This window comes from Sinocyclocheilus grahami, unplaced genomic scaffold, assembly GCF_001515645.1.
Source record: "Sinocyclocheilus grahami isolate Dianchi unplaced genomic scaffold, SAMN03320097.WGS_v1.1 scaffold500.1, whole genome shotgun sequence".
NCBI classification, from domain to species: Eukaryota; Metazoa; Chordata; class Actinopteri; order Cypriniformes; family Cyprinidae; genus Sinocyclocheilus; species Sinocyclocheilus grahami.
The window spans coordinates 479,823-495,168 of NW_015505679.1; the positions used below are offsets into that span (position 1 = coordinate 479,823).

The 15,346-nt window shown below is 37.6% G+C and overlaps 1 protein-coding gene across 1 annotated transcript in view; it reads left to right on the forward strand.

Moving 5' to 3' along the window:
• The window catches only part of LOC107554391 (pericentriolar material 1 protein-like), a 50,425-nt gene that overhangs the window by 9,086 nt on the left and 25,993 nt on the right, over window positions 1-15,346 (forward strand). The window contains exons 4-7 of the mRNA XM_016236881.1: window positions 1,745-1,915; window positions 5,421-5,540; window positions 11,364-11,541; window positions 11,622-11,731. Coding sequence (XP_016092367.1) covers window positions 1,745-1,915; window positions 5,421-5,540; window positions 11,364-11,541; window positions 11,622-11,731 — 579 coding nt within the window. The remainder of the gene's footprint in view (window positions 1-1,744; window positions 1,916-5,420; window positions 5,541-11,363; window positions 11,542-11,621; window positions 11,732-15,346) is intronic.

Sequence of the window (15,346 nt, forward strand, 5' to 3'; positions counted from 1 at the left end):
ATTTTATTTAATATTTAAGAAATTTTTAATAATTTGAAAATGGATTAAAAAATAAATGTGTAAAATAAACATGCTTATACTTTAAATTACAAAGTATTTTTCACAAATAAACAAATAGTTAATAAAAATGTAATTAAAAAGGAAGTAAACACTTTAACCAACAGGGCACTCCGTATTCTGGGAAGTTTGTGTGCATTGGGAATCATATTTTTTTCAAATAAAGCCAAGGTAACACTCATTTTACATACAGCACACAGTGAAAATGACATGAATATGGCAGTGGCAAAAGCATGAAGCACAGCATAATTTGAAATTACGAGTTTAAAGTTTGTCGATCGCGCGTCTCAATGAAGCTGAACTCTCCTCCTGTCCGTATTCAATTCGCACAGACCGACTGTCATGCAGAGTACACGCGATCATGCAGGATACAAATGCACCCTTCATAAGATCTCACAGCTGGATTCGACTTGCTGAAGTTTGCAAGGTTTTTGAAATTTGAAATGTTTAAATTATATAAATGCGTATTTGCTGAATGCTGACGGCAAACGAGAAAATATTATAATGTTTGCCTTTCTATTACTAACAATATAAAAGCAATCGTTATAATACTTTTTGTATACATTTTAATTCCTTTGTTTAACAGTTCTATCTGATTATTAGACAGACTGTTAACGACGACAGCGAACAAGAGGGAGAATGTGAGCACTGTGTGCTCAGACGCTGCCGTTCTCAGCGCCGTCAAAATAAAAGTCCCGCCACGAACGCATCGGCCAAACAGAAAAACTTATCGGCCTTGGCGATATATCGGTCGACCACTACTCCAGACTAACATTTGAAAGCAGTGGCACCAGCGCCACTAACTTCTACAGATGGTGGCGCCAGGAGCAGATTTGGGGGGGGAGTGGGGGCATTAAAAATAAAGAATTTTAATAAACAAATTACTATTTTTTTGCATTAATATGTGCAGTTTCTAATAATATTTCTTGGTAATATACAATTGACAGTAAAGCACTGAGCTTGAGTTGGGAAGCATGCAAAATTTACTTTTATTAACAACAGTAGCATGCACAATCAAATTTTTATATAGAAAAACACTGCACAACGCCATGGTTATAGTTAGCATTTCTATTTCTGGTTTTCTGAAGTACATCAGCACTGTATGACCTGTTTATAACAGAGAATTCTGTGCAGAATTTGAATGTCTCATTAGATTTCGAAGCCGCCTTGTTCATTCTGAGGCTAATTCAAACGCTTCTCACTGAATTTTGCAGTGCTGTAGCTTATATAAACATATATTATGTTCTATTCATAAGTGTTTTCTCCCTCATTAGTCTGAAACCATCAACCTTCAAGTATTATTAACACCAACTATTATAACACTGCCTATTCAGAATAGCAAGGAGACTGTTTGTAAAAGGCTTTAGAATGATCTGCTTTTTTAATAATAAAAGTAGATGGCACAACTTCGCTGCGTTCATTAGAACATTCACCCCTGTTGTTGCTGAGCAAAAACTGGAGCACAGATGTGTCAGTGTGCGCTCAGAATTTAGGCCAGTTTAAAAATATGCCACTGTCCGTGTAAGAGCTCTTCCTTGGTCTCTTTCTCTGCTTTTCTCTGTTTCTCTGTGCACTACTTTCTATCTTTTCCATCTATTTCTCAGTCTGCTTGTCTTTATTTGTTCATTTTATTTCTTTCTCTGCTTGAGCACCTCTGTTCACTTACTCAGCTTATTTCTCCATTCAGGTGGTCAGTAAACTGGTGCAAATTCGTGAATACATTGGGAAGGCCACATCCATGAGAGACGACCTGGTAGAAAAGAACGATGTGCCTGCAAATGTGGAACGTCTCTCTCTCCTCATCACTCACCTGAAAGAACAGGAGAAGTCTTACTTGCGTTTTCTTCAGAAGATGCTGGTCAGTATTTCTCTTACAGGTCTTTAGACCTTTTTTGTTGTTACTGTGTTTTATATGCACTTTTTATGACATTTATACACCATGACTTTTTTTAGGCTGTATGAATTGTTCAGATAATGTCAGTTTTCTGTCAGTTTTTCAGTGGCTGATGGTATTGTAATTATACATCTAACATACTTAAGAAATTGTCATGCAAATTATCTTAAACTTCAAATAGTTCTAATGTAATATCTTTGCTTTTTAAGGTGTAAACTTTATTTGTGAATGATAAGCCTGATCTGCTAACCTGCAAAACTGTTCAAGGAATAGTGTCTGCTGCCTAAATATCCATAATAGGGCTGTAAAGTGAATGCTTTTGACTATATTTAATGGCGTATTATTTTTATGATGTTGTCACAGAGACAGGTGTGATTTCTGAAGACGTCTATTTCAGTGAATTCTGTCAGGTAGAGGTGTTTTATTTGTGGTATTCTAAAAAAAAAAAAGAGGACATTTAAACTCAACAAGTATGAAATATCAATCATGAGTGAATCACCTTAATTTGTCCGCAAATAAATAAGAAGGCCATCAGAGCACTGCAACAGCAAATTAGCTGCAGAAACAAGATTAAGTCCAAGTGTGGGGAAAAAATTGCAGGTTTACATAGTTCAGTGTAGTGCTGTGTTCGATACATCGATACGACGATGTATCGTCACAGAGATACAGCTGTCTCCATATCGATATTGTGACACGTGTGCAGCAGTGGACCGCGCATAATTTGAATACAAGAACACCGTTTAAAATGGAGTAGAAAAGTGCGTGGTTTCTAAAAAATAATGAATAGAACATAATATATAGGCTACAACAAGGTTTATTCTGGCCGCAGAGGAACACAACTGGGTTGCCTGATATAAAGAGACGTAATCCCCGAAACAGAGCTTCACACTTGCACAATACGGAAATATCTGCTAAGTGTGTTACTTATTTTTGTCAACCTGGCAACCCTTTGTACGTGCTCTCTCTCTCCACTGTGGATAAACACGCTTGCTTTCTGAAAACACTGGTAAACTTGCAGTTTAGCGATCTCCACTTCAATATTCTATTCTCAGAAAAGTGTAATTTATCAAGTGTTCATTTATGAGAGAGAGAGAGAGACTGTGTATGTATGAATTACCACCGCTTTGCCGCATTTCTCTATTAACAGTGAAGCTGTGGATTTAATTGCTTTAGAAACGATGATGTTACCAGCTCCTTGTTGAGAAAGATAATGTAGCTCTTCGGCGATTAAACTATTTAGTTGATAAAATTGCGGGGGCAGCGCTAAAAAGTTTGTCTGAGCGCTAAAAAGAATGTCTGTGCACGCGCAGCGTGATCTGTGTGACTAAACGTGTGTGCGTGAGCTATAGTGAATACAGTGCATTAGTTTAGAACTCTTCTAATTTTAATTTTTTAAACGTAGAGAGTGTGTTGATTGGTGCAATGTTAAAATAATTTTAATATATTAGAATGTACATTACAATAAAAATGTATTAGAACGAGTACATTATTATTTATGGGCTTAAAAACAAGATGCAAACAATAAGAATATTGTACCTGGAGGGTAGTGCCCAATGTGAACATGAAACATATGCCATTACTCGGGTTGGGTATCGTAAAAAAATTTCAGATTCCGGTTCCAGTTTTGCCTAACGATTCCCGATTCCGGTTCCATTTAAATTAACTATTATTATTTTTTCTTCACTATTTTACCTTCATTGAATGTAGTGTTGCTGTAAGGTTGTAAGTAATGTTGAGTAATCACATGTGCTTCAAAGTTATTTTTTTACACTATCAATAACATTTTGCTTTTCAAGCAGGAATAAGCTGGTTGGCCAAATAGTCCCTTGAGGGCCAAGCACTTGTTCATTTCCCTAAATTAATGAAATATTAATTTTATACTTATAACCATGTATTCACACATGCCATAAAGCCCCTATTTTACAAATATTAATGCAGTCAGGAGATGGTGTGATGCAATGAGTGGTTTCCACATTTTTAAACATTTAAAATGCATGAAAATAAATATTTTCCATCACTTTGTTTATCACTCTTGAAATGACCTGTACATTAAATAATCTAACCCTCATACTTGCATAACAATAGCAGTCTATTTGTTTAGTGGTCCAAGTTGAAGTCAGTATGTATATTAATGACATATGGGACAAATATAATGTAATTTATTGGCGGCAGGAGCTGCACGCTGCTGGTACGTGTACAGTCAGACAAAACGTGCACAGTTATCAAAGACGCGATGCGCTTACAGTCGTGGAAAACGATGTGTTCGGCAGTTAAAGACGCGATGCGGCGCGTCATGGGAAACGATGTGCTCAGTAATTAAAGTGGCAGGGCGCCGTTTCTGTTATTTGGTTTGTGACATCCTTTACGGGAAACGCCGGTGCAAGGCTGTTCACAGCACTTGGTCACGCGTCGCACCAGAACTGTTTTCAGAATCGAAACTTATAAATTGCTTACGGGTCCTGTTCTTTTAAAAAAACGGTTCCCAACCCTAGCCATTACCTATATTGTACTGTGGTACAGTTATGGAGGCCCTTCATAATGCAGAGGTCAACTGCCTGCTCTGCCAATAGTTAGAAATGGCACTATAGTATGCAGTGTTTAATAAACAGCTGTTTTACTAAACTCTGCTGAGGTGAAATTCAGTGCAGTATCGTATCGTGGTCTCTGTACCATGATATGTATCATATCGTGACTTTGCTGGTGATACACAGCCCTAGTTCAGTGTTTGCATTCTGAAAAAATACAGAATCTGCTGTTTTAAAACTGCATTTGTATATAAGCATTTAGCAGAAGGCAGAAGCATATTTAGTTTGATATTGATTTTTGTCATTTGATATATCATGAAAGAAGAAAGGACGTTAGATTGATTGTTGTGAGGAAGAGAATAGGGCAAGTCAAACAAGTACAGTGCATTGCTGCTGAAATTTGCCTGGTGTCTTTATATATGTACATATGTATGTTGAGTGCCATCCACACAAAATTGTTGAAAACAATAATTGCACATTTTATTATAATGTTCTCTCCTTTAAAATGATGCATTAACATGTTAACTACAAAAGACTGAGATTCATTGTGATTAATTAATTCCAGATCGATTGTCAGATTGCACAAAACTGATCAGCAGTCTGTTAATAACCTGAATCATTCCACATATATGCAGTGTTAGACTTTGTTCCTAGTGGCATAGGCTTGATAAATGTAGAGCCCAAATCTAGGGCATGTCATCTTTCTTCCCCTCAGCTTGTTTTTGTTCTTCAGTGTGACCTCACTTGCCGTAGCTGTGCATATGTTTTTTTGAATGTAAAGCTCAATATAAAATGCATATTTTCCAGGCCCTTTGTATTGAGCGGTTGCCTTTGTTTGGTTTACTTCTCTGTATAAATACCCAAATGTAGCAGTATTAGCAAGTGTCTGCCCTTTCTAAATTGGGTCTGTTCTGAGCCCTGCCCCTCCTCCCTGCGCTTCACAGGCGAGGGAAAATGAGGATGATGATGAATGTGCCACGGTGGACTCTGCAGTGGGTTCAGGCTCAGTGGCCGAGAGCACATCTCTGAACCTGGAGCCGCGCTCCGAAGCCTCCAGTGCCACTGTGAGTACTCACAAAGGCCCCTCCTCTGCTCTCAACCCTCTACGGACACCTTGGCAATTGAATCGCCATTGGCTAGTACATTTTTTTTGTCTACTCGCCAGACTGAAATATTATACTATACTAATATATATATATAAGTTATGTTCTGCATGTTATGTAAGGCTCGCTCTCGCTCTTTGCGCGTGTGAGAGAAAGCGACAGCGAGTCGTGCGCCTTCACACTAGAGTTTACGTTACGCCAAATACACAAACACAGGTGCGCTGCGCATCCATTCAAATGAACTGAAAAATATCACAGATCGCTTGACAGAGAGTGAAACTCTGAAGCGCTCAGTCAGAGTGTTCTGTGAGTGAAAATATATCTGTGCTAATCATATACTCAGCCTCCAACTCACACACTGGCGAGTAAAATCTGAGAATTTATTAGCCATTGGCTAATATTAGACATAATTTAGTCACCCAGAGTGAAGATTTAGTCACATATGCGTGTGATTTACTCGCAATGTAGAGGGTTGGCTCTTGATGCCTGAACTGAACATTGATCAGGATGTAATGGGCATGTAAGGTGCAATCTAGAGGTCCTTCTGTTCCTTTAAACAGATGGGAGATTTGTTTTATATTTATTTATTTTGCTTGTTTTACCTGTTTTTCTAGTTTGTCATTGAATGTCATTGGTTTAGTCTTATAGAATTGGCTAATTTTTTTGTATGAATTAATGGCTAATTGTGACATTAATGCAACACATCATTGACTTGTATGTACTACAGATGATTATATGTCATTTTAAAATGTGCTTTGGTGCGATATAGCAGACTGCAGGAAGAAATTTGATGCTGACTCATTTCCATGGTACCGCGTGATGATGATATTTGAAGCGTATGCAGCTCAACAGGTTCTTCTTGGTAGATGCTGCCCTTTTATTTTCTTTTTATCCTTTAGTTAGAGACGATACCATTCTTAGATGCTCACTGGCTAATTATCTGCTGCAGGTCGCTGATAGTCTAATAATGTGTTCAGGAAAGTAAGTGTCCTTGGTCTTAGAGTTCATCTGAGGATAAAGCAACCAAAAGCCTCACAAGGAAAAGAGAGCTTTATGGCACTTTTCCACTGTGTGGTACAACTCTGTACGGCTCGGCTCGCTTCACTTTTCCACTGCGTGGTATGGCTCGGCTCGCTTGCTTTTCCACTGCAGTTAGTACTAGAGATGCACCGATTGACTGGCCAGCCGATCCTTTTATTTTGAATCGGTTGAATGAATGAATAAATTAGTCACTCATTAAAACAGACATTTGCTGCCACATACTGGTGGTTTAGTCATATTTAAAAGTATCATTAAAATTTTTCAACATTTATTTGTATGTTCAAAAAAATATTTATAACATTAATCTTATAAAATTATTTATGCATTTGAAATTTTGCAGTGTAAATGCATTTATGGCACCTCAGCTTCATCAAACTGTGTAAATGCATCTAATGCCACTTCAGATGCAGCTTCTGTTTCCTCAGCAGTGGAAAGATAGAGTTTGTTAATACTAATTTCATTTGAATAGCAACAACTCTACAGTTTCTTATTATTCTAACTGAATTAATTGAAACAAAGTAAGAATTTGATGTGAAAGATGACACATTTATTAAAGTTAGAAATCGGTAGCGGCAGATCACACTTCCAAAAAATCGGAAATCGTAATCGGCCAAGAAAATTGCAATCGGTGCATCTCTAGTTAGTACTGCTTCAAAGTGGGTGGGATTATAGACTAGTTGCGCCGCCTCTACTACCATGATTCGTGATTTGTGTCATAAATCCAGTGACGCTGGTAGTGACGATTCTCTCTGACCAATCAGTGATCTGCAGTGTTAAAGGGGTCATATGATGTTGCTAAAAAGAACATTATTTTGTGTATTTGGTGTAATGAAATGTGTTTATGCGGTTTAAGGTTAAAAAAAACCACATTATTTTCCACATACTTTACATTATTGTTTCTGCTCTATGCCCTGCCTTTCTGAAACGCATCGATTTTTACGAAGCTCATCGGTCTGAAAAGCGAGGTGTGCTGTGATTGGCCAGCTATCCAGTGCGTTGTGATTGGCCGAATACCTCAAGTGTGTGACAGAAATGTTACGCCCTTTACCATACTCTGATGCTGTGTCCCGGCCGGAGCGTCGAGACAAAAACATTAAAACCCGTTATAAACGAGGCATTTGTTGCATCCAGTGGGGACATAATTACGGATTATAATTAAAAAAAACACATTATTTTCCACATACTTTACATTATTGTTTCTGCTCTATGACCTGCCTTTCTGAAACGCATCGATTTTTACGAAGCTCATCGGTCTGAAAAGCGAGGTGTGCTGTGATTGGCCAGCTATCCAGTGCGTTGTGATTGGCCGAATACCTCAAGTGTGTGACAGAAATGTTACGCCCTTTACCATACTCTGATGCTGTGTCCCGGCCGGAGCGTCGAGACAAAAACATTAAAACCCGTTATAAACGAGGCATTTGTTGCATCCAGTGGGGACATAATTACGGATTATAATGACTTATACTGTCTTTTTACGCGTTGCGTTGCATCGCGCCACATAAACATAAAACCATGTCTGCGTTTGTGATCGGAGAAATGACAAACAACAAGCCCTACTCTACACTGCTCAAAACTCGCGTTTGAATCATCAGTGGCAAATCCTTTAAATATGTAAACTAACTTACAGTCTGTGAGTCAGAACAGCCGGCATTGTAGTCTACTCTCACAGGATCAGGAAACAGTCCTCCATAAAATGTGCTGCACACATCTGAATATTTGGGTTGAACTGTTCTGGAACAGTGTTGTAAATACAACTTAACCACTGATTTCTAGTCGTGCCCGCTTTTGGAAGGCCAAACAAAGTAGTTTCGCTTTCACAATGAAACACGAAGCGCCTTCACGACATGGCGGCGGCGGCAACAACAATACTACAGCGAGAATAAAAGTTACGCCGCCTTTCTTTGCGTGAACATTTGCCGTTATGCAAGTCTTCCCACATTGTGACGTAGACATGTGGGGGCGTGTTAGAATGAGCCATTTTAGGTAGGTGTGGTTGACTCTTAACTTTTATGAAGAATATCTCTTTGGATTTGAGACTTGAGTCTTTGCAACTTTACAGATCTTCTTTATGCACCAAGAGCTTGTAACACTCCAAAGAGAAAGGAAAAATTGAAATTGCATCATATGACCCCTTTAAAGGGTCATGAAACCCCAGACTACTTTTTCTGAGATTTTAGCAGAGGTGATTATGTTGCACATCATAGAAGACAATATTAGCATCCGATAATTTTAACTGTTGGAGAAAACTGATTAATTTTAAGCTTTTTTGTGCTATTTTCATCTTCCGGGTTTAAAATCTACATCGTGTTGACGTCACAATTTGTGACGTGGCAATGGACTATATAATTAAATTATTAATGCGACTGCGTGTTCTTATCCTATGAGAGGATTCATTCACTTGGTGATCATAACCGTTTTTACAGCTCTGTGACGCAACCCGTCAAAAGGCTTACATAAACGCCACAGAATAAGCCTTACAAGTTCTCAGAGGTGCAACAGCACGTAACAGCGCGTTCATATATATGTTTTCGATGCAGAGTGCAAATTGCTGTGCATTTATTTGTGTTTTTAACTCGATGGGAGCGAAATGAAACCATTTGAACAAAAACTTGAACCGTACCCCAGACCACCCCTTTTAAGCGGACTCGGGTACGTTTCGTGGGTGCGCATCTGAGTTCGGAAGACAGCGTTCACATCGTCCAAACGTACCAAACTCTGACGTCAATCGAACCTGGGTGCGCACCAAAAGTGCTAGTGTGGAATCACCCTAAGACACTGGCTATGTTTCTGGAACTGGCCTCTGTTCGGGTCAGTAAATTTATATTTTGAGTTTTCTGCAAGAAAAAAACATTTTAAATGCACAATAATAGCTGGAAATGAAATAGATATCATGTAATTACTTGACCCATTTTTGCTGCAAACTGATCATAACTGATGCTTCAAAGACAACCCTCTACATTGCGAGTAAATCACAATTCGCTCTCCGTCAAGCGATCTGCACTATTTAAATTCCTCTCAATGGATGCGCAGCATACCTGTATTAGATGTACCGTAAACAATAGTGTGAAATCTCACGACTCGCCGTCGCTTTGCTGATAGCGCTGTTTCTCACACATGCAAAGAGAGTGAGCGAGAGTCTTACATACCACACTGAATCAATAATCAATCTTAATATTCATGAACCCAGTTGCTCTTCAATCCTTAGTGTGTTGTATATTGTATACAAAGATAAGCTGAATTGGTGGATTTATTTTGGTGGAATTAAATACATATTTTATATATATATATGTGTATATATATGTGTGTGTGTGAAATAGTATATCAGTATGGCGTGCAAACTAAAAAAAATTACTAGCCAATGGCGATTATATTGCCAAGGTGTGTGTAGACGGTTCTCAAAATTGTGTGGTAATGTTATCAGTATCGAATCAGCACAATTCACACCAACAATGTTCAATACATCACAGAAAACCAAATTATTACCAAAGCATAAAATGGTTTACAAGATGAGCTAATGTAAGATACATTTTTGTATGCTTTCTTGAAAATGACAGTTGAGTTCGCTGGCCTAAAACTGTTAGCTTGGCCGGCGGTGATACTTGTTGTTGAGCCTAGGTCTTAGCTGACTGTAATGTCTCTTTAACAACCTGCAGCCTCAGCATGTTGTTGCTATTGCATAGTTCCACAGGTTGATACTAGTCATTTTATCTTATGATATATTCTGACGTCAATCGAACCTGGGTGCGCACCAAAAGTGCTAGTGTGGAATCACCCTAAGACACTGGCTATGTTTCTGGAACTGGCCCCTGTTCGGGTCAGTAAATTTATATTTTGAGTTTTCTGCAAGAAAAAAACATTTTAAATGCACAATAATAGCTGGAAATGAAATAGATATCATGTAATTACTTGACCCATTTTTGCTGCAAACTGATCATAACTGATGCTTCAAAGACAACCCTCTACATTGCGAGTAAATCACAATTCGCTCTCCGTCAAGCGATCTGCACTATTTAAATTCCTCTCAATGGATGCGCAGCATACCTGTATTAGATGTACCGTAAACAATAGTGTGAAATCTCACGACTCGCCGTCGCTTTGCTGATAGCGCTGTTTCTCACACATGCAAAGAGAGTGAGCGAGAGTCTTACATACCACACTGAATCAATAATCAATCTTAATATTCATGAACCCAGTTGCTCTTCAATCCTTAGTGTGTTGTATATTGTATACAAAGATAAGCTGAATTGGTGGATTTATTTTGGTGGAATTAAATACATATTTTATATATATATATGTGTATATATATGTGTGTGTGTGAAATAGTATATCAGTATGGCGTGCAAACTAAAAAAAATTACTAGCCAATGGCGATTATATTGCCAAGGTGTGTGTAGACGGTTCTCAAAATTGTGTGGTAATGTTATCAGTATCGAATCAGCACAATTCACACCAACAATGTTCAATACATCACAGAAAACCAAATTATTACCAAAGCATAAAATGGTTTACAAGATGAGCTAATGTAAGATACATTTTTGTATGCTTTCTTGAAAATGACAGTTGAGTTCGCTGGCCTAAAACTGTTAGCTTGGCCGGCGGTGATACTTGTTGTTGAGCCTAGGTCTTAGCTGACTGTAATGTCTCTTTAACAACCTGCAGCCTCAGCATGTTGTTGCTATTGCATAGTTCCACAGGTTGATACTAGTCATTTTATCTTATGATATATTTCTCTCTACTTCTCAGGGCCATGGGTTGTGTGGAGAGCAGAAAGAAGAGCTAGAGAATATGCGAAAGCAGCATGATCTACTGAAAAAGATGCTGGAACAGCAGGAACAACTCCGAGCACTACAAGGCCGTCAGGCAGCACTACTGGCCATGCAGCAAAGCGCTGAACAAGCCATAGCAGTGATGGATGACACTGGTGCGGGGAACAAGTTTACTTCATGCTTCTTGAAATTAGACTTGTTTCCGTTTTTAATTGACATTGTTCTTGTGTTACAGTTGTTGCAGAGACTACTGGAAGTGTGTCTGGCAGGAGCATTACCTCAGAGCTCAATGATGAACTCAACGATCTTATCCAGCGTTTCCATAACCAACTCCATGATTCACAGGTACATACACACTAGGCATGGGCCGGTATGAGATTTTGACGGTATGATAACCTTTCACGGTATTACAGTATTGTTGTTACAGCTCTAAAATTTGTTATTTTTAAATGTCTGGGTAAAAAAAAAAAAAAATTTCCTCTGAACACAATATATTTTATTTTTGAGCAACATACTGAATATTTGGAACAGCAGTATTTGTTTATTTTTTCTTTGATTTGTTTCTGAAATGTTTGCTGAATTGTGGGCTGTCTTGCCGCTTTTGATGAGAAAAAGAAAAAAAGAAGAAAAATAAAGACTGGCATCTTTATTTAACCTAAATCTGTAATTACAGTTATTTAATTTTAGTTATATAATATATATATAATTTATATCATTTATTTATATAATTTCATATACATAATTTGATTTAATAATAACCCAATTTGAAGCAAAAACAGAATGTTCTGACCAGTGTTGGGGTTAACTCATTACAAGTAATGCGAGTTACGTAATCAGTTTACTTTTTTCAAGTAACTAGTAAAGTAACGCATTACTTTAATTTACAAGAAAATATCTGAGTTACTTTTTCAAAAAAGTAATGCCAGTTACTTTGTTTACCATTTATTGACTGACAGCTCTCCTGTCCCCATATTGGGAGAAATCGGGAGTACAGAGGCGTTGTGTGCGCTGTGTGAACATGATGTTACTGTAGTTCTAGACTAAATGTTAATGTGTATTAATTCATCCCACTCACAAAAAACAGATTTAGTATTCATCAAAATGAATTAAAACGGTGAAATGCTAACTCAGAATATGACACATACCTGCAATAATTAGATATGTTAAATAACACAAATGTATCTAATTCCATTTTATTAACCAATATCTTTGCTGCTGACCTTTGATAATCCAGTTCAACCATACTAAGCAAAAATGACTTTAGAGAAACTAACAATTGTGCTTTGTTTTTTTATTGCTGAAGAGTGTTTCTTCTCCTGGGTTTTCTACTGTACAGACGTGAATTTACTTTTGCTTCAGCCTGAGGTTTATTCATTAAATTTTTTGGTGTGAAAGGGCTTTTACATTTGCTGTAAATAGAACTTCTTATATTAAAAACAATCAAGCCCTGCTTATATTTAAAAAGTAACGCGCAAGTAACACATAAGTAATATAACGCATTACTTTCCATAAAAAGTAACTAAGTAACGTAAATAGTTACTTTTTTAGGGAGTAACGCAATATTGTAATGCATTACTTTTAAAAGTAACTTTCCCCAACACTGGTTCTGACTAGCTTTGTGAAATTATACTACATGCCTGAATGAAACAAACAGCAGATGCTCTGAATGAGATACAGATTCACTCTCTGACAGCAGGAGGCGCTTCTGGAACACCAGATACAACGTTTCCTTGGTTACCGCTGTAAACAACGCAGCGCTGCGCTGAAACACTGCTTTAATATGAACTATACAAAGACAAGATGAAAAGAAAATACCACGTAAATTTTATGAAGACAGTTAGTTCCCCTCAGAAACACATTCATAAACCCCCAAATCAATATTGAGGATTTTCTTCCAATAGTTTGTGCATCATGAACAGTGAGTGATCTGCCTTCTACAGTATTTTTCTCTTTGCGTCCGTCTTCAGCATCTCTGGCCTCTGTTAACGGGCGTCCAGAACAGAGACAAGCTGCAATAAGACAAAAAACGGCCGGTTGCCGATCGCGTAACTTCCAGGGGAAGCTCCTTCGGCCATCATGCACACACATGACTGACCGCGCTCGCACCAACAGGAGGAGGATGGTCATGTTACTCTCTACACTGCACTCAACCTGAGGGATTCCTACACTTTCAGTCTTTGAAGAGACATGAAAATTTTGAAATTTTGAAATCGCGGTATAACTTGAAACCGGTAATCGGCCCATCCCTAATACACACGCACCTAACCAATCAAATTTACATTTATAAATGTATGTATAATTTATTTTCTTTGGAATATAACAAACAAAACACTAGAATTTATATTAAAACATGAAACATTTTCATGCTATAGGCTTTGAAATTAAATGGTACGGATTATTTATAGGATCATATATATATATATATATACTGTATATATATGTATGTGTGTGTGTATATATACAGTGGGTACGGAAAGTATTCAGACCCCCTTAAATTTTTCACTCTGTTTTATATTGCAGCCATTTTAAAATCATTTAAGTTAATTTTTTTTCCTCATTAATGTACACTGAAAAACTTGTTGCATCTTTCCCAAAAAGACTCATGGCTGTATTAGATCAAAAGGGTGCTTCTACTAAATACTGAGCAAAGGGTCTGAATACTTAGGACCATGTGATATTTCAGTTTTTCTTTTTTAATAAATTTCAGAAATACTGCACATTTGCATTTTTTTTCCCATCTTTCTGGTAAATACTCCTTTAAAAATTGTTTTTTGATTATAATTTTATTATTAGTAGACTAGAACACGTGGATATGTTGTCATTCTTACACTATAATACTGAACTTTGATTTCAGTGATTTGGACTATGAGATGGACACATGCTTCTTGCACTTTGTTGCACTTTACTTTTTTACTTTTGGATTTCATTTGGTTTAATGAAATATAGTTTAATAAAATATTCTTAAGTAAAATTGTTGATTTTTTTGTGTGGGAAATTAATTGTTTAGATTAATCGATAAATTAGTCGATAGATTAATAGAAATAACAATAGTCATTAGTGGCAGCCCTAAAACGAATCACGATACATTTGGGGGTGGTAGTTTATATGAATGTATCTCTGAGGGGAACTTACTGTCTTTAGAAAAGATTAGATGTTTTTTTCTTTTCATCTTGACTTTGTATAATGCATATTAAAGTAGTTTTTATAAGCGCAGCACTGCTTTGTTTACTGCGGTAACCAGGGAACCGCTGTATAGCTGCTGTTCCATAAGTGCCGCCTGCTGTCAGAGAGTGAATTTACCATATATTCCACTATATTCACAGAGCGTTCTTTAGAACTTCCGCATAAATATAAGCCAGCTTGTAAACTTCCGGTGAAGCTCATTTGATGTTGTGGTATACAGTATCTCACAGAAGTGAGTACACCCCTCACATTTTTGTAAATATTGTATTATATCTTTTCATGTGACAACACTGAAGAAATGACACTTTGCTACAATGTAAAGTAGTGAGTGTACCACTTGTATAACAGTGTAAATTTGCTGTCCCCTCAAAATAACTCAACACGCAGCCATTAATGTCTAAACCGCTGGCCACAAAAGTGAGTACACCCCTAAGTGAAAATGTCCAAATTGGGCCCAATTAGCCGTTTTCTTTCCCCGGTCTCATGTGACTCATTAGTGTTACAAGGTCTCAGGTGTGGATGGGGAGCAGGTGTGTTAAATTTGGTGTTATCGCTCTCACTCTCTCATACTGGTCACTGGAAGTTCAACATGGCACCTCATGGCAAAGAACTCTCTGAGGATCTGAAAAAAAGAATTGTTGCTCTACATAAAGATGGCGTAGGCTATAAGAAGATTGCCAAGACCCTGAAACTGAGCTGCAGCACGGTGGCCAAGACCATACAGCGGTTTAACAGGACAGGTTCCACTCAGAACAGGCCTCGCCATGGTCGACCAAA